We start from the raw sequence: 20364 nt of genomic DNA, 5'->3' as shown, positions 1-20364 counted from the left end.
CGGCAACTAGATAGGAATCATATACATACAGTGACGTCACTGACACCTGTGCAAGACACACCTATTAATAGTCAATGGGGTTGCACAATCTTCTGTGAGGACATAGACTAAGGACAGTAGGGTTACAAAGGGGAAGCCTAAAGATGAAGGGCTTTGCTATAAAAAAGATAAACTGATTTAATTATCAGCTCCCAGGCTGACAGCGTCAGGCAGGAAATGATTTAAATTTACTTAAAAACTGTGCAAACTGGAGTTGGAAGTCATCAGGACAAACGTGAAATGCTGCAATGCTCCTTTTAGTCACTTTCCATGGTAGAACTGCACTTGAGACATATGGTCCTAGTAAGCTGACTAAACCCATCCCTCCAGATATACGATAAAATACTCCATTTGCTTCATTTAGTTTGGGGGGGGAGGTTTACCCCTTTTGTTGTGTTTTTTGAAAAAATAAATATAGCTGAATTTTTAGGCAAAATGTCATTTCAAAATGAAAATTCTAAACATTGGGTTTCAAAATGGTTGAAAAGAATTGTAAAGACATCTTCTACATTTTTTTAAAATTCTTTGTACCTGAAACAGTTCGCTGAATTCAACCCAAATTTGCAAATAGTTTTGGTGTACTGAAAAATGCATTTTTTGGGCACGTTTACTATGTGCCTCCTCCCCTCCCAAATTCACCCATTTCTACGTACAAGCCTTTTGTCTTATCTATTTAGGTTGTCCCTGAAATATCAATTAATAAATATAATGGATACTGGGACTGAACCCTGCTACCGACCTCATGTGTGACCTTGGAAATGTCATTTAGTCTCTCTGCCTCAGATCCCTATCTGTAAGATGAAGATAATACTTCCTGTCGCCCTCCCTTTAATTTTTCTAATTAGCCTGTAACTCCTTATCACAGAGACTCTTAGCATGGCTGTATAGTACACAATGGGGCTGTGAACTTTGTTGTGGCATCTAGTTGCTATGTATTTTGCTCCAAGTAGCTTGTTTTAAATTTTCAGAGGATGTTTGGTATTGAATATTTTATATCTGCAGATCTGTCAAAACGGTACAGCATCCAGCGTGATGGAAATAGGCAACGTGATCAGGATAAATCATTTGAAGAGAAAACAAATGTAATCCGGAGTGGAATGTGTTAATAAGTGTGTGCAGCAGACTTCCTTGATGGGCAATAGGAGGTGAAAGTTCCTGTTACAGAATCAGGGAGGTTATGAAATGAGGCATTTCACAGTCTCACAGTGCTCCTCCCAGCTTGTCCACATGTCCCTCCTGTCAAAGTGTTGTTTTAAGAAAGAATGTGAATGATTTGTCACTTTCTGCAGAACAGTTGCCTGAATTAAAGTGATATTGCATATATGGGGTCAATGGCTGAACTCATGCATAATGCAAGCAGGCCTGTGCGAGCTTCCATGCCCAGTTTGTCACTCCGTTGGTGCTCCAAGCCTGGGTCTCTCCTGATCAGACTGCCAGTGATGCAGGGAGCCTTAGCATTCTGCACAGGGATACTCAGGAGAAAAGGGACTCCCTGCACCCACCCTCAGTTGCCACAGTGCATATACATATGGGCAGTGCTTTGAAAATACTAGGCTCTTTGACTCTGCTCCAACTAATCTGAAAACCCAAAGCAATCCAGGTAGGAGTCTTCTCCCTAGTTCAAACCACTAGTTGTACTGAAGGAGTTATGTGGAAAGCTGACTCTTTAAATCAAAACAATGTATGGGAAATTCTCTGGAGTCTGATGGCAGGGACATAGTTCTGTTAAACTCTGCACAGTTCCCTTAGGCATTGTAGGAAGGATATTCTGTATTTTATTCTCAAGGTCTAGAAGAATTCTCGTAACACTCTGTTGGCTTTGGCCCTGTTAAATTATGTAGGATATTTACATATCAGAAGGAGGAAGGATGGTCTCATGAACTGGCACTCCTTGGAGACAGGGATTCAATTTCTGGTTCAACCATGGATTTCCTTTGTGACTTCAGGCAAGTCAATGAATCTCTGTTCCCAGTCAGTAAAATGGGCATAGTACTTTCTCTCTCCTGCCCTTTCTCACCTATGTAGATGGTAACTCCTTAGGGCAAGGATTGTCTCCCCGGGTGCACGGTGCCTTGCATAATGGGACCTTGCTCTTTTGGGGCTTCTAGGTGTTACTGTAATTTAAATAAAATAGTAAAGCTCTGGAAAATGTATTTGTAAGGCAAAATCCTACATGATGCTTAGTAGCCTTATCACCGGTGCCCTATAGTGGATTAAAAAGCAAATGTGATTCAAGGGGTGGGGGGGGGAGAGGGGATGGACGAAGAAGACTAAAGATCATAAATGAACAAAATAGGTGGCATAAGACTACCAGGCATATTGGTGTGGGGGGCTGCACAGTTCATTTCAATTTATTGGGATGCCTTACTCATGAACTGTTCTTTAATGCAATTTTCTTGAACTTTTGGCAATTAACATAGCTAGCTACTGAGTCTTTTTCGTGGATCTGACACGTTGGAGCAGATTGCTGGTATATTGAGAATTGTCACATTCATGTTATTGGTCTGATGGCTGGTTTTTGTGTCTTTAGCATTTCAGAAAATTATTCCACCAGGATATTGAAGAAAACACACTAAACATTTCACATAAGGAAGCAGTTTAAAAAACTACTAATCATATCAAGATTTATTTTAAAAAAAAAGGTTCAGCAAGTTTAAAGAAAATGGATAAGTCATCAGCCATTTAAATGCCTCACTTGCTTTGGTTCACCAGAATCTATAAACCCACATTTATTTTACCCTGGCCAATGAAGGCCTCAGTTCTACAAAGTATTTAAGCATGTGGTTAAGAGCTTTGAAAAAATACAAGTGCATTTTATTCATCAAGGCTCCGATTCAGCAGACAACAATAGGCCTAGGATAACAATTTCAAAAGGGCTTAAGTGATGAAGGCCAGGTGCACACCTAGAACTTTTGATGTTATACGTGTGGTGGTAGTTTACAACATTTTTACAACATTTTTATACCAGAAAAAACTCAAGTGTAGATACAATTGTACTGGCAAAGTCCCTTTATTGGTAGAGCTTATAGCTTTCCGAATCTGGTGTAAGATATATGGCAAAAGCATGCTATGCACACAAGTACTTTTGCTGATCTATGCTGCGTCTACACTAGAGGGTTTGCCAGTATAGTGTACCAGGATAGCTGTAGTGGCACACCTTTTCTAGCGTAGACTAGGCCTTACATCACTCTTGCAAATGGGACTTAGGCCTCCTAGATCATGTAAGCACTTATGAAAATGTTACCCTCTATCTTTAGGCTGAACTGTTACTTCCAGCATGACTCCTTTAATCATGTCTTTGCTATTTTTTGACTATTTCTTGAAGAAAAAAGAGAATTTACTCAGTATCAGCTTGTATGCAAAAATATTGTTACTTTGTTTTTAAAATAAAGATAGACGCTAAGAATGGAAACCTGCTGTGTATTAAAGCCAGAATTAAGATGTCAAAACATTTTCTTGTTTTAAATTACCCAGCAGAGGGAGCTATTGCAGGGCAATGAATGCATCAAAACGATTCAAATTGAAGACAAGTTATGTTAGAGTTCAAATTCCCCAACTGTATATGTACCAACTTTTATTTTACTATCTTATTGACTAATAAGACTGGCTGATAAAAAAACAACTCAGAACAGTTCTTGTGCTGATTATTAGTATAGCTTTGAATTCTTTACTGTGAATTGGTCTTTTGAATTTCTTCTAATCTTTTTCCTCCCATTACTTAAGCCTTGATCTTGCAAACAGGTCATCCAGCTTGGAGCCCTGCATCTTGTGCCAAGTACCATTGAAGTACCTGGGGCTCAGCACTGGCCCAAGAGTTTGGCTCTCCAGATCTGATTCCAGCACTGGGGCCTTACTTAACAATATCAATATTTTAAAATCAGCACTTTTGATCTCATTGCAAATATTTTGCACAGCTTTAGAGTTTTGCATTTCATTGTGACTTTGCCAAAATAGCCTAATTTTGCCCCAAACCTCTGCTTTTGCTAAAATATAAAGTGAAATATTGAGTGAAAATGAACAGTTGTCCTTGACTGGAGCTGTTTGAATAAACATAGCAAATATTTTTATAATATTTGCATTTGAAAGTTCCTGCAGTTGAAGATCAACTTTTGCATTGAAAAATATAAACAATGAATATTTACACATTTCAGTGCAAAAAACCATCTAGTGAAGTTTAATGAAAAACAAAGCCAGGCAGTCACAGAATTGTCCAAAACACAACTGCAAAAATATATGAAATATTTAAGGAAACAGTTTTGCACAGCCCTATTTTACAGTTTCTCCGCAGCACCACAGGATGTGAATTTGGTTATTTTAATTCTCACATTGTTGTGTTGATAACTTAGCTCATGCTACTTTGTGCTTAACACACACATGCGTACACTCCTTTGTTGGTCCTCCACCTGCTCTGCTGGATGATCCTTATTCTGTTAATGCTGATGTAGTCAGTGGGGTGGGAGGATGTCTCTTTATACCAGCAGGACGGGATGTGACTGGAGTGCAGTCAGTATTTACTAGAAAATTTTCAGTCCACTAGGTAAACTGAGCTCTGACTGTCACCTCATCCCAACTCTAGCTGGCACCCATAGATATTAGTAGCAGAGACTCCTAGAGGCTGTCTGAGAGAGTACACCTGGCAGCGGCACAATTAGGGTCAATGAGGGCAGTAATGTCTCTGGCCTGCAGGGAGAGAGCAGCTTCTAGGTGTGGAGTTTAGTTTGCTGAGTGGAGTCTGAGGGAAGCTGCATGGTGTCTGCTATAGTACAACAAGCCTCTCACCTGCGATCTTTCACTGATGTCAGCACATGGCAGCAGTCCTGCATGTATCAAATGGCTCTTCTGCATGAAGGTACTGCTTGGGTCACAGAAATCCTGCACCCCACAGGGGTGTGTCAACTTTTGGGGCTTGTCCAGCAGCCCACTCTAAACTCATCTGCATTGTGTTGGATTGTAACTCATCAGCATAACCAAGAACAGTGTAATTTAGCTGGCTCCTAACCATCTGCTGTGCATAAACAGGATGCTGTGACTGCAGCTTGTGGGAGAGGGAAATGCATTTTTACTGTAGTTGGCATGACTGTATTTTGAGATTTCCCACTGCTTTACATCTGATTCAAATTCTTTGTGCTCCCCACCCTCATTCAATAAACATACCCTTTATGGGATGGCACTTGTTGATAGCTCAAGGAACTGCTTGCAGATTTTAATTATTCTGCAACAGCCCACTCCATTTGGTAGTTAATTCTGGAGACTTTCCAGTGAAGGCACCAGGTGCAGTTTAGATTGTATCAAAGGATCACCTACCGAAGGACCCTAACTTTGTAACACCACCCCTTCCCCCTGCCTCCCACCACCATTGGTTGTCAAAGAACCCAGGACCTGAAGCATCAAGAGGCCATGCTTTGTGAGTCACTTCTAGCTCAAAAGGTCACTAGCTGGCAGTGATAGTAGACTGTTATCCTCTGAACCAACCACTAGAGTCCTAAGTAATGTAACAGTTTAGTGATTGGATACATGAATGGCTAAATTTTCAGAGGCTGTAGCTTAAGCATGCAGTACAATGCAAACAAGTACACAATTCTATATAAAAAAAGAAATTAAACTAAACAGTATAGTCACGAAACTGTTGAAGATCTTAGGGTCAAATTTAGCTCTTGGATGCGTATATACATCTCCCACTGCCTTCAGCAGGAATCTGTCAAAGGGAATGTTACTTTCGTGCTCTGATTCTGTGAATCACTGAGCTCTTATTACTCCCATTAAGTTCAGGCAGCTGCTCGGGATCAAATTTAGTGGAATTGGAAGTAATTGTTCGCCACTTAATTAGGTGCAGAATGCTTTGAAGATTTCAAAGTGAGCAATCTTGAATATTTGCTGTACATCTACTATCTCCTGGCTGCTAGTGCAGCAGAGACATGTTGGGAGGGGAAAAGATGTGGCCAGGTATCCATTATGCCCTGGCATCACCCAGTAGCCAGAGTGGCTCTGCTTGTGTAAATCAGAGCAGCCTGAAAGAGTGCTGAACCAGTGCCAGGATGGCCCCAGCATAAGGGGCTGCAAGAAATGTCTTGAAGCTACTTTTCTGCTCCTCCTCCCTGTGCTTACAAAGCACTTCGAATTCTATTGGTGTGTTTTGGCGCACTTGATTAGTTTGGGTTTGTTGGTGGGGGTTGACTTGCTGTTAACTTTGCTAGGGTCCAGGACCCTTGACTCCCAGAGCCGTAGAGATCCCTGCCATTAATGGGACTCTGGATAAACATATGATACCTTACAGCTATGCTTCTCTTCAACCCAGCTCAGCATGTCTATGGGAAGCCCCACCCAAGGAATCCCATTTTATCCTCTTCAGTGGATGAAGCTTTTCTCTGGAATTCATTCCTCACCCAGAACCCCCTGGTGTCTCACCCCTCAGACCATGAATAATCGGGCCTGAGACTGTTGCCCAATTTGCTCTGAAGGATGACTGTAAAAGAGCCACATTTCAGTTCAGTGTGGGGAGGGCTGGTGAATTGAGGCCTCAGTTATATCTCTGTGGCCCTTGCACAAGTGCGTTTAAAGGGCTCTTTCACTGCCAGTTATCTTCCTGTTGTGACTGAGGCAGTGTGATGTGTGCAAGAGGGCAGCTGTGCTCTGTGGAACCACATTTGAACTCGGTGACTGAATTGCTTGTGAAGGGAACTTTCTTTATTGTGCGTAAAAAGGGGCAGGTGCTTGCCCTGAATCTAAGAGGCTAATCTGATCCCCAAAGTCATTACTATGACAGCTTTTCAGGAGCCTGTTTGAAGGAGTTGGTGGTCTCGGGCCATGTAGTCCATTTTATACTCAACAGGTGTCCAAGTCACCACAAAGCACCATTACTTTGGCACCCTTTGACAGTCCCAGCTGAGAGACCAAGACTTAAATAGGGCCTGAAGATTGAATTTCCCTCTAACATTCAGGGTCTGGTCAGTCTGGGCCAGAGCTGACTGGTGTTAAAAGTATGATATGGGGAAGCTGCCATGGCCCATGCTGTGCCTGTTCTGTGAATAAACAAGACTTCATTCTTCATAGAGTGCCCTCAATCCAGCAACGTTCACAAGCACTAACTAAAGGGTGCAGGGGCCAGTGCTTTCACATTGGGTTATCTAGATGAATTTAGGCCCCATAATCCATATTTAGGTACCTAAATAAGTAGCCTGATTCTCAAATGTTGAGCATCCACAACTCATTTTGACTTCAATGATACCTGTGGGTGCATAGGGGCTACTTGTTTAGGTGCCTAAATATGGATTTAAAAGTCTAATTTAGGCACCTTTTGAGAAATCTGTCCCAACTCATTATCTTTGGGGAAACAAAGAGGGATTGTAAATGCTTACAATCTTCGTAAAAATCCCATTTATAAAATACAAATTAAATCAAACTGCAGTTCCATACCACAGTTCTCATCTAATGCTGTCTGTCATATCAGGAACTTCAGGTTACCAGTAAAATGCAGACAGTCTTCAGACACATCTACTTTTCATTCTATTCTTTTTTTCTGGCTAAGTGGATATAATAGCACTGTCCTTCTCAAAGAGGGAGGGAGAGAAAAAGCTACTAGATAATCCATAAGCAGATGGTTGAAGGCAGTGGTGCAAGTAGATTTGAACTCTTTCCGGTATGGTACCGACACCCTGACCCCGACCCCCCTCATAAAAACTGTTTCGTGACTAGAGCCCTGCACAGATACAAATTTACACCTGCGGATGTGGATATCCACAGATAGAAATCGGTATCCGCTGAACTGCAGGGCTCTCCTGGGAACTGCAGCGGTGACAGGAGCAGAACATGGGGCCGCAGCTCCCAGGAGCCAGCACCCCGCGCCGGCAGCTCCTCCAATGCGTCTGTAGCCCTGCCCCCAGCCCTGTCCTCCAGTTGGTCTGTACAGACCCCAGACAAGGGATGCAGCTGCGTGGAAGGGCTGGGGATGAGGATGGTACAGCTGTGCCGGAGGAGCTGCCGGCTCAGGGCGCTGGCTCATGGGAGTGGCAGCTCCATGTTCTGCTCCTTTTGCCACTGCGGTGCCTGGGAAAGCCCTGGGGTTCTGAAAATGTGTCTTTCCGGTATGGCATACTGGCATAAATGTTTTAATGGTCCGGCGTACCTGACCGTACCGGCTTACTTACATCACTGGTTGAGGGCTTTCTCTGTGTTGTTCTGGTTTTGATGCTGAGTTTTCTCTCACACTGATAACAGTGGAGGTGAGAATGCATAGCGCCACACAGGATTGGGCCATTGGTAAACAATACCCATATGCCTATCTTTATTTGCTTAATCCAATGACAAGTGTAGAGGCTCACTGAGCAAAGAGGATAGCTTAGGGTTACCAATTTTGGTTGGATGTATTCCTAGAGATTTCATCACATGACATAATCTTTAATTAAAGATTAATCTTTAATTCCTGGAGGCTCCAGGCCAATCCTGGAGGGTTGGCAACCAAAGGATAGCTGGCTGTGGTGCTACTAAGTATTGCATTTCAATCTCATCTCATGATGAACTATAAAAACAACCTTATTATTAGAGAGTGGTGTCTGCACATGAAGCAATGCCGGGTTTATTACCTAGTTCAGTGCAGGTGGTAAGTATGCAGCAATGCCATACGCCGTCTTCCATCCAAGCAAGGAATAATAAGGATTTGTGCACTGTATTGGGCTAATTCAGGAGCTGTGGTTACCATCGTATCCATTGGGAACAATGGACATCAAAAGGGTCAGTTGTCATGTTATAGTGAGAATGCTTTCACATTGTTCTGACTTGACGCGAAGAACTGACCTATACCTGTCACTGCAGTAGTAAGACAAAATGTAGGTGGGAGTGCAGTCTAGTGCTTAGGGTAGGGGTCTGTGCTCTGTGAACTGGGACTCAGAATAAAATGGATACAGTAATATTTACCTCCCAGGGTGGAGGTGAGTCTGAATTGCAAAAACAAATCTTCATTTCAAAAACTAGTTAGGTTAAGTGACAAGTGTCACTGGATCCTAGTGATTTCAAAACAGAGGAAAGCTAGGAAATGGAGAGTTAAGGACTTATGATGGTCACATCATGAACACATTATTCCTATCAAGTATACAGAAATGGTGCAAGTGGAGAATGTGATCCATAGAAATTCGGCCCATTCCACTGCAATCAATGGCAAAAATATCTCGTTGGCATTGATGAGAGCAGGACTGGGCCCATGATTCCAATGAGAGCAGATATAACATACTGGCACTGTCCTATCCCATTCAAAGTGGTGGTCTGTGTAGTTGTACCAAGAGTAGTCCCTTCTCTTCCTACAGTTGTTCCAAACCTCAGGTATTACAAGCCTTCACTGCAAGGCTCAAGGTCCTAAGGTTGGTCATGCTTATGACCCATAGTGCATTTTACAGGGTTGCATCCACAACAGCGTCCCCAATAAAAACATTAACTCTGTTAATTTCAATCTGTTTTCTTCACACATGTAGGGCCCATCAGTTTTATCTGTATGGGAGGTTGGAAGGAGTAGTGACGAGGCATTGTAGAGCTAGAGGAAGACACAGTGATATTAGACATAAGTGAAAACTTTCAATCAACAAAGAGTCCTGTGACACCTTATAGACTAACAGACGTAGAGGAGCATGAGCTTTCGTGGGTGAATACCCACTTCTTCGGATGCATGCATGCATCCTCTACGTCTGTTAGTTATAAGGTGCCACAGGACTCTTCGCTGCTTTTACAGATCCAGACTAACACAGCTACCCCTTTGATAACTTTCAATCAGTCCATTTTTTGCCATGACCTGTCACTCAAAACCCATTTGGCAAATGTTCCTCAAACACTGCAGAAACATTCTCCTGTTCCTGGATGCTCCCTGAAGGTGTCCTTAAACCAAAATAACTTTCTTTGAACTAGCATGCTCTAGTTTAAATGAAGCTTTTAGTGAGAATGAATATAACTTGCTTCAAAAGGAGAACAATTAAGCAGCATGATTCTTGCATCTTAAAATGCAATCAGCAATTGTATCCTGTGTTTTCCTTGCAGAATGTCACTAAAAGGTAACATTTTATTCCTAGTAACCAGTGAATGTTTTGGATGGAGCTATGTGAATAACTGATTTTTTGGTTCGGTGGCTGAAATGAAAACTAGAAAAACAAAAACAAAGAGTTTAGGGTTAAAAGGAAATTAATTTTTTTAGTATTTTTTGTGAACTAAAAGTTTATAAAAAATTAATTTTGGATCAAACATAACATTCTGTTCAATCTGAAATGAAATATTTAGTTTAGTGTTTGAGATTATTTTTACTTAAATTTTATTAATTTTTTTAGAAGTAAAATTTGAAACAAAAAGTAGTTTCGAATAAAAAAGTCAACATGTTGCGTGTAGAAAAGGTTGAAACATTTTGACTTTTTTGGAATTTTTTTTTTTTGGACTGAAACAACTTGGTAAATTTTACATGGTTTGGTGAGACACTTGAGTTGGCTCGAATCTGCATTTTTCAGTGAAAAAAAGTTTACACTGAAAATATTTCCCCAGCTCTAGCACTGGACATGCAAAAGCTTTAAATTGCTTTTAGTCTTTGCAATCTTGATAATATGTCTCATCAAACTGAGAGGATGTGCCACCTTGAGAACCTTTTCCTATTGGCTGGATACATGTGGCGCTTTAGCAAGTCCCACCACTACGTACAGGTCAATAAGCCTGTGAGGCATCTTCTTTCCTCTTTCCTATGAAGCTATCTTATTTCCACTGTATCCACTTTTTCAACCTGTGAATGTATGCCCCTGCCCTTCAGAGTGTCGCTAATTTACTGTCGCTTGCCCCTTGGTGCATGCTATTTTACTGCTATTTCTTTTTTAGATGCTAGGTAGCTATTTCACTACAGTTTATCCCCCACCTTCAAAGCTTGCTAGTTTTTTCTTTTCCTCTGGCTGCAGCTCACAAGTTTACCATTGCTTGTCTGGTTGATGCATCTTCACCAATAGGAGGAATGTCTGTTGAGTTTCTGATACTAACGGAAATGAGAAAATAATGCACTTCACACCAGGTCAGGAGTGTAAACCTTTTGCAAGCCAAGGGACTAGCTGTGCTGCTGCTACAGATTATTTTCAGGAAAGACCAGTGTCAGTGTCACAATGTGGTTCGAACCATGAGTCTTGCATATTTCTTCCATACCCTTGTCTTTACATTGCTTCTCTATTTTCACATTACGCATAAATGCTTAGGGCCAAATTCTGTCCTTAGAATTTCAATAAGGAGCCCTCTGGGCCCGATTTGGGAGCATCATTTGAATCCTGAAACACCTGGTCCTATTGAATTCACTGGCATCCTAACTCACTGTTGATCAGCTCGTTGTTTGAGGAGTAGTGCTACATGGCTTGTGTGGTCAGTTCTCAAACCTGTTGCTTGGGATTGTCACGGCAGGGGGAGGAACATGTGCTCACCACGGGAACTAAGGGCCATTAGAAACCTCACCACATTCTGTTCCAAGTGCAAGGCACACTTCTCCAATATAAACACATAGCATATACATAGTAAAATAAATACATTTCCAAAGCCTTATCAAAGCATGTCCCTCCACTCTATATACAGTTCTCTCCCTGAGAAGAGGAGGAGAGAGAGAACAAACCACGTGTGATACATGTTAATCACATAGAATAATGCACCACTGGAATACACTCAGATTCTACAGTGATGGGGTGGTATAAGAACCTATGTAGAATAGAATACTTGCTGTTGAGGTATTTACATAAATATTTGTTTATTTGCATATTTGCATATAATTGCTGTGTGGATGTTCGTGCTGGTGCATGCATAACAGAGCTGGTGAATGAAGCCCACCAGATTATACTTGCCCCAATTTGTCTTCCTTTCCTCATCATCACAGGAAATGCTGCTGCCCCATGGAAGTCCAGGGTAGAAGGCAGCAGTTCTGGGCCTGCTCTCATGTGTTGCGGGGGTGGCTGCTGCACCACAAAGTGGCTGCCAGCTAAAATCTGAACTTCAGCAGTCCCAATCAGCAGCCTTGTGGGACACAGCACAGGCCATGCAATTTTTGGACTCTCCCATGAACAATGAATGAAAACAATAATCAATGCCCTTGGTATCTGGAACTCTCTTCCTCATTCAGTATGTGGATTGAAGTCAACAGATGGGCCCTTGTCGACCGTGGAGCGTATTGAATAAGGCCCATAAACATCAAAACCAAAATCGGGATACACTGGCACATCTATATTTGTCGTATAGATGGCCTCTAATAAATCTGTGTCCTAATTTTGGTGTAATTTAATTCATAATTATTCTCAGGACTATCAGGTGTCCTCATTACTCAGACCCCACTTGCTTGAATAGTTCGTAGCTTATCTCAGTGCCATCTGTAAATTTGTTTAGTGCATCATTTGAGATTCAGCTTTGCTAATGCCTAGCAGCTGCTCCTGTATTCATTGCTGTGTGAGCCAACTGCTCCTGATAGCCGGCCGCACCATTGATCAGCATGTGGCATATGAGCCTGTACAGTTGTAATGCTGGTCATTTCTATCCTGTTAATGGCAGGGCTTGACATTATTGAAAGACCTAAATTGTGTGTTTCATTGATTATATGCAGGGAAGGATGCACTGTTCTGTAGATTACATGACTTTTGCGATTTGGTTGGAGCTGGCTTCATTGTGCGAAAGGGGTGCTTGAACTCAGTTTGAAGCAGTGACCCTCCTCCCATTATGGACTTTGTTTTTATCTTTACTGCCCAGGGAAGGCAACGTGTTTTATGCTTAAGTTCCTCAGCGATGTACTTTTGAGTGCTCAAAATCAGATCTCTAATCCATCCCAGCACAATATTGAATAGAGAAAAATGGTGAACAGGTGCTTAAGAAATATTGTTAAAAAATGACACAAACCTCCTCCCATCTCCATTAGCCATATTTTCATCAGGTTCCAGTCTGTTCAGACAAAGATCTTCTTCCTCTGCCAAATAACCCCATTTTACTAGCTTTCTCAGTTAACCTCCAGCTCTGTCCTTAACCCACCTTAATCTCTGTATTGTGGTAGCAGGGCTCAGAAACCCTGGTATCTGTCCTTTTGCTCTGTTTTTTTAATTTGGTTCTTCTCTAGGGCTTCCATTGAGTTGTGCCCCTGAGGGAATGGAGCAGCTGTGGGCATTACTCAAAGCTGTATTGACCTAGGGTCCTGAGTTCTACTTGCACCTCTGCTATTCACCTTCTGTTTTGTCTTAGACAGGTCCCCACCTCTCCTTGCCTCTGTTTTCCCAGGAAAGGTCTGAGGTATAAGAACCTAGAGAGCTTTCTACCTCACAGGTGTGCTGTGTGAGAGTTAACAGGATACAGATTATATAGAGCTTAATTTGTTGATGTACATACATGGATATCTGAGTCTGAAACCAGTTGAGTACCTTGATCAGTCTCAACCATGTAGAATCTTTGGATGCAGCTATATCCAGTGATGGCAGTGGATGTTAGCTAACATTTTCCCCTCATCCAGTTTTATCAGGATTGGCTCTGTTCCTTTAAGTTTGGGGAAGTTTCAGCTTGCATTCTGATGGTAAAAAATGGAAAAAGACGAGACCTCTGATAGTTGGCCCTTTAAGCAGGCTCATTTAGGATAAAGACTTATCCCTGAGGTTGACAGGGTTGTTTTGATCTCTCTTCCTGTAAGCAGCTGAGCTGGGCTTGATCCAGTACTTGATGTGCTGATGACTCTTGGTCTCTCCCTAAACTGAGTTCAAACATCACTTTCAAACTTGGTTCACATCCGTGTCCAAACAACTAACGACACTGTGTTCTAAAGAGTATTAAAAGTGGGCTGAAAAAAGTAGGGGGGTCTCTGATCATCTTGGAGCCTCAGCTTTGGTAAGCCAGTGCTTAAAGTGCTATGGCATGATTTAAAAAAAAAAAAAAAAAAGCCAGGTCTGCAATCCTACCCTCAGCCCCACCCACATGAAGCACTGGTTACACAATTGGATAGTAATATCTATGCCCCTGGTTTGTGCAGTAAATCTCTGCTGAGATTCAGAGGTGGATTCACTAATAGTTTTTACATGGAAGGAATGATGTTAAGTTGATTTATGTAAAATGTGAAAAGTGCCTTTGGATTGGAAAGGTGCAAATGATCATAAGTCTTTGGAGCTTCTGCCACATTTTGGATGCTATATTATTAAAAATAGTTTATAGTAGAGACATAAGGGCATCAAGTCCAACCCTGTGCAAACATCCGCTATAATCCCTGAGGAAAGGGGTATATCCTGTATTGCATGTATCTTTATTGTGTTTAAATCCCAACACATTATTTCTTTCTAGAAATATCATAGAGAGAAACATCTTTCTCTCTGATACTCAGCTGCTGAATTCATTCTTGACTAATTTTGGTCTTTTTATTGTAGACCCCAGAGCCAACTGAAAACTACATCACTGAAGGAGAGTTTGAAGATGACCAGAGTTCTTCTGCCCCAAGCACGGTAGAGTTGGAAATACGTGGGTCAAGCCAGGAAACAGATGAAGATTATTTTGAGACCCAATCGCATCAGAGTGAATCCTTGTCTGACATAAAGACTGAGCCTTATGAAAGTGTGTCAGACACAGAGTCTGTTGCCAGTGACGTAAGTGGAGAAACTTGCTTAAGTTCAAACTGCCTTTCTGCTGAAAAAAAAGAACCATGCCATACTTTTCCTGATACCAATGCAGAAATACCCCCTCATAAACTTCATTGCATGAGCCAACTGGAGTTGAGTCAAAAGGCACAATTGGAGTTGTCTTCTGATTTAAAAGTAGCACCAAGTAAAAGTGAATTTTGTATACAGACTACAAAATCGAGAAGAGAAGAAGAGGCAGGAGAGGAAGAACTAATATTAACTAGTGATCCCTCCAATACTAGGTCTGGCACTAGTGGAGAGGACACTATATCTAAGACAGAGACTAAATTGGTAGTGGATGGATTGCAAGGTGAAGCAAAGTCTGAAAACAATAAAGTGCAATCCTGTGCCAGCTCAGAACCAGCTGAAGATGCTATTGCAAAGAGTAAAAAAAGTCCAGCAGGATTAAGCATTGCTTGTCTGAAAGCAAACTCTGAAAGCTGTTTGACTTTTCCCGAAACTCAGCAATTTCCTTTGCAGCCAGATGTAGGATCAAGCCATAGTTTGCCTAATATTAATTTTGAAACAAATAGAACTGACAGTAAAAGAAACTCTGAGACATTTGAATTTCACTATGAACTAGATTCTAGATCCCACATAAAATGCAGTCAGAGGAACTCAGTTAACAATGAGGAAACTACAGCTACAAAGACAAGAAACAGAACTCCAGGGGCCACCCTTAAAACGGATTCACTCTTATACCAGCCCTGCCTAAAATCCAAATTTCAGCTTCCACCCATGAGGCCAGAGATCAAAGAAAGTAAAACATGGCACAGTACACCTGAAAACATAAATGCTGGGGGCGAGAGAGACTACTTAGGTAACTGCATTCAGCTTACAGATAAATTAAGATTGTCATGTTCCAGGATACATCTTGAAGGATTGGGTTTTGAGTACACCTGGAAAAACATAGAAAGGGTTGGTGGGAGCTCTGAAAAAGCAATAAAAGTGGAGGGGAAATTTGGCATAAAAGGATCACTCCTTAATACCTGCCTAGACTCAAATAACAGTCAGCTATCTCATCCAGCGGGCTCCCAGCAAAGTGCTGAAGCTAATTTGCACACTGAATCAGAGAAATGTGGCCTTAACCCAGAAGCAGACATGTGTGCTGATGGCTTATCTTCAGCACAGCTCCAACTGAGAGATACCTCTGAGTGGGATTCAATAGAAAGGGAGACTCCCTCTGCCTTGGCTTCAGAGCCAATGAGCGTAAATGCTGAAGGAGAGGTAAGAAAAGCTAAATGCAAATCTGAGAGGGGTTTCAAAGCACACGGGTTCTCTCACAGCATTAACTCTGAATCTGGCATCAGTGAGGACCAAGCAACTTGTCTTGTAGGTGTTTCTGCCATTGCAGAAAACAAAGGTGATAACTATTTAGCAAACTATGGCCCAGCTGTTAAAACACAGCTGAACAACTTGGAGGAGAGCAGCCCTGAATCACCAAGTACTGAGGCTTGTGTGGGAGAAAGAGATTCAGAGGATTCTTCTGAACTGAATTTGGGTTGGAAATCCCTGGAGGCTACACTGAACTCTGGTGGCCAAGACATTGCAGGAGAGCAGGACGTTTCGATGCTGCAAAACCTGAATTGCAAAAACAATGCCTTACAGGGTCACTCTGAGCTTGTAACAACAAATGGACATCTCGCTGATGCAGGAAAAAAGGATGAGAATGATGGTGTTGATGCCTGTTCTGTTGAAATAGCTACCAAACCACATTACATGCACCAGGGGAAAAAGTTGATGAAGCTCTCAGAGTTAAAACCTGCTTTGATTATAATATCTGTGGAGGAGAAGGGCTTGCAGTCCAAGATGCTGAACGATGACCGTCCTGCTGGAATAATAACTGGAACATTAGGAGAACTAGCCAATGAGGATTTGGGGTCTCATCCCGTTGCCATAAAAGAACCCGATGAATCACAGAGAGATCTGAATGCATATTCCAGCCTTGAAGAGCAAACTCTGCCCATACAGCCCATCTCTGGCAATGAAGAGGTGACCGCTGCTGGGAGCACAGGGCAAGAAGAATCAGAAATTGTGCAGCAGCAAGTAGAGAGAACAGATCCAGATTTGTCTTTAAAACTCAGCTGCAGTGGCTTCCCGGTAACCACTATAAAAAATGAATCCAGTGGGGCTAATTTACACTTGGAAGATGTTACCGTTCCCTCGAAAGAAAAGGCAGATGCATGCATTGGAGCACATTTGAAATCACCTGGCGTAATTATTGGGGGAATCTGTCAGGTAGAGCCCTGCAGAACTAATGCTGGGGTGCAGTCAGAAACAGAGCTGCTAAAAAAATCACTCTTTGAAACAAGAGACAGCAAAGTGACTGAGGAAAATGAGTTCAATACAAGTCAAGGCCTAGAGCAAGATATATGTGGAACTAGCGCAACAGCACTGGAAAAGAACAGGATTAGTGGCCTGTGTCAGGGAGATGGTGCTTATGGTGACACCTTCGGGAGCATCATCTCTTGCGTACAGAGGCTAGAAAAGAAAGAAACTGAAAGCTGTAATATTTCAAAGGAACAAATAGGCATTAGTGAAGATTCTCCCAGCAGAGAACTAAAGCTGGGCTCTACTGTGGAGGAGCTGGCGAGCCTTAGCAAAGACAATGAACAGAATCCAAATGAGACCGATGCTTTTAACTGTATAGTGAAAACGGAGAGCCAAGAGGCCTCTGCCCTGGGTCTAGATAATGTAAGCACTAGCAGTGCTAACAGTGAGGAGATGGATGAGAATTCGTTCCATTTCTTGGGGAGTAACAGCAGTCTCTATAAAGCTGTGCAGAAGCAGACCAAGACTGGGAAACCTTCCAAGTTTTTAGTGTTCTCAAAAATAGCATCTTTCAAGAAAACCAAGACAGCGGCTGCTGAAAACCTAGGTAGCAGCAGCTTCTTTGGCAGCAAAACAAAGACAGAAGAACTTGATGCTGGGAAAGAGGATGAAGACACAGAAAGCTTGCAGTCTTTTAAAAGCAGTTCACCCAGTTCTGCCTTCCAAAGAAAGGAAAGCTACACCTCTGAATATTCTGATGATGACGACTTATTTTATGAAAGACCTGCTGGATTGTTCAGTAGAATCAGCCTGAGGAAGGCTTCTGGCTCTGGTCGGATACTGATGGACAACATAGACACAAATTCTACTTCCCCCTCGTTGAATGTCAAACACTCTGAAGCACGAGTCTTAGAATCAGTTGAAAATAATGACAGTGAAGTGCCACAGTATTCTGGGGTGAGGAAATCCCTGAGTGAGAATGAGTATAAAAGAAACAAAAACCCAGAGGGTAAAAAATTCAGGACAAGACTGGCCTTGGCACATAAATCCTTCTCAAGTTTCTTTGAATCCAAATCCCTGGAAAAGGAAAATCCTGAACAGAGTCCCAAAGGATCACTGAAACATGAAAAGGAGAAAGCCAAGCTTCGCCAAAGCTCCTGGAAAGCATTTCTGAAAAGCAGGGAGGCTGATGGACTGAAAAAGCCAACCTTAGCAAGTTTATCACCATCACAGGAGAGTCTTAAAACAACCCGGGGCCACCAGCAAGGTCCTGGTAATGTTACAAGAAGAACATCCACAGAGACGCAGGAGAGCTCTAATGGACAAGCATATTTGAGCTCATATGAGTTTAATGCCACCTCCACGGATGCCAACCATTCTGACACCTCTGTGGAATCCATTGAGGTCTCTACACCTATAGATATGAGAAGAAAAAGAGTACTATCCTATGATCTGACTATCAAATGTCCAGAATACCCAGACTATGCTGAGCAGCGGGAAACAATGGTCAACAGTTCAGATACTTCTGAGGAATACTGGCTGAGATCTCCCTTTAGCCCCAGTGACCTGCAATCACCGTTTACTCAGCTAAGCCCCTCTTGCCCCCAGCTATCGACATATGAAGGTAAAGACATGCCCTGTCGTCCCATGAGCCCTAAACCACAAAGTCCAAGACCTGGCTCTCAACGTAAGAGTTTCCGTTATCCCGGGAGAATAAGTGCCACTTCCATGATTTCTCTTGGGAACAGCTCTGCTATCGACAGCAATTTAGAGGCACCCGAGAGGCCAAAGACACTGAAGCCCAGGGGTACTCTCTTGCTTTCTGTGCACTCACTGGACAATGAATACCTGAGAGAAGACAGTGGGATAAGCAGCCAGTCACAGATCAGCTTAAACACTGCTTCTTCAGTTAGCGATATACTCAGAGATGAGGTGAGTTGCTCTGTAAGAATTATCAGACTTAGTTTTGGTTTGCTTTGCAGTGCTCTCCTGCTGGGGTTAAGGAATCCCAAATGCCAAGAGTGGTATTCCATTAATAGAAAATGAGCAAATTAGTTAGGTTTTAGGATAAACATATATTTGTGTAAATACAATAGTTCAACGCTAGTGATTGTTCCTAGTGAATAGTGGGAGATGCCTCTTTGCATCTAAGCTCATTTACATTCCCTTAAAGTGAAGCTTTACTGCAAATGGTGACTCTGTGAAATTGGCATCATGATTCTCTATATTTATTATATTTATTGCCTCTCAATGACTTTAGATTAGAATTTACTCCTCTTACAAGTAAAAAGATCAGGGTTTTCTAACTGCCAGTGCTGAAAACTTACCCTGGAGTTTGAAAGTCCCACTGGGTTCTTTCTGGCTCATGCATCATACAAATTGCACAAACCAAATACTGCCCTCTGTTACATCCATGCTAAGCCATTGTCTTCAGTCAGGTCTTCAAGGCAAAACTGGTCCCTGTAATTGGCACCTAATAAACAATTCTAATGATTCATAAGGCAAAATAGAAATCGACTCACTGTTAGCTGTGTTGCTTTTGCAGGCTAACAAAAGCAAAAAGGAGAGAAATCTTATTTTAGACAGTAAGCTGCTATCACTCAGAATACCACAAGGATTTTACTGTCACTATGGCTTCTCTTTAAATACCCCTTATGGACACTCCTCTGCCACCCCTGCAGCAAAAAGAAAATAAATATGGGCTGTATCTCCAGCTGATGTGTGTGGATAATTCTAAAACTGGTAATGAGAGAGGTTCATAATGGCTGGAGAATGGGCCTCAAAGTGAAGAATATATTTCCAATAGGGACAGAAGAAGGGGTTTCTATTGAAACAGTTTGGAGCCAATGCAAGTGCAATTCTTGTGTTTCCATTGGTTCCTAATCACCTGTTTGGTTTCCCTCATTGGCAAAGCAAAGAGCATACAGGAGAATGCTTGCACTAGATCCTCCCGTGCAGTGCTTCGGAGCAGGGTGTTCAGAGGCTGGGGTGGGTGAGCTTCATCTTACAGTTATGCTGAGGCTGACAGAAATTGCTACAACTCGGTGTAGTTTAAGAAAAAAGCAACGTGATTTTGTTGAACAGTATTTTCAGTACCACCATCACTACAGGGTTTAGATGTGAGATTTTCTGTCTTGTCCACCTGCACTGACCAATGTGTGCGCACACAGTTCTGAGTCTAAAACTTGTTGATCCGCCCTGTAACCAAGGGTTTGTTGTGTCAATCCCATCTCAGCAAGTGGCTCCTTGCAAAGGACTCTTGTTGGCCCTTTTGTGGGTGCACACTGATCTAAGCATTGATCTTTCTCTGCTGCTGTCCCAGTTCAAAATCGGAGTTTGAGATGTATAAAAATGAGTTTGCCTGTCCTCCTCCCAGTGGACATTTCATTTGTGTTCCAAACAATTGCAAGATTTTGCAGCTAATACTGCCTGGAAACTG

The 20364-nt window shown here is 42.2% G+C and overlaps 1 protein-coding gene across 1 annotated transcript in view; it reads left to right on the top strand.

Annotated features, from left to right (window-relative positions):
• LOC128843202 (uncharacterized) overlaps positions 1-20364 on the top strand; it is a 336468-nt gene that overhangs the window by 132701 nt on the left and 183403 nt on the right. Inside the window, 1 exon segment of the mRNA XM_054039816.1 lies at positions 14406-18857. Coding sequence (XP_053895791.1) covers positions 14406-18857 — 4452 coding nt within the window.

This window comes from Malaclemys terrapin, chromosome 9 (assembly GCF_027887155.1).
Source record: "Malaclemys terrapin pileata isolate rMalTer1 chromosome 9, rMalTer1.hap1, whole genome shotgun sequence".
Taxonomy (NCBI): Eukaryota; Metazoa; Chordata; order Testudines; family Emydidae; genus Malaclemys; species Malaclemys terrapin.
The sequence above is the reverse complement of the archived record's forward strand: the minus strand, read 5'-3'. Positions and strand labels throughout refer to the sequence as shown.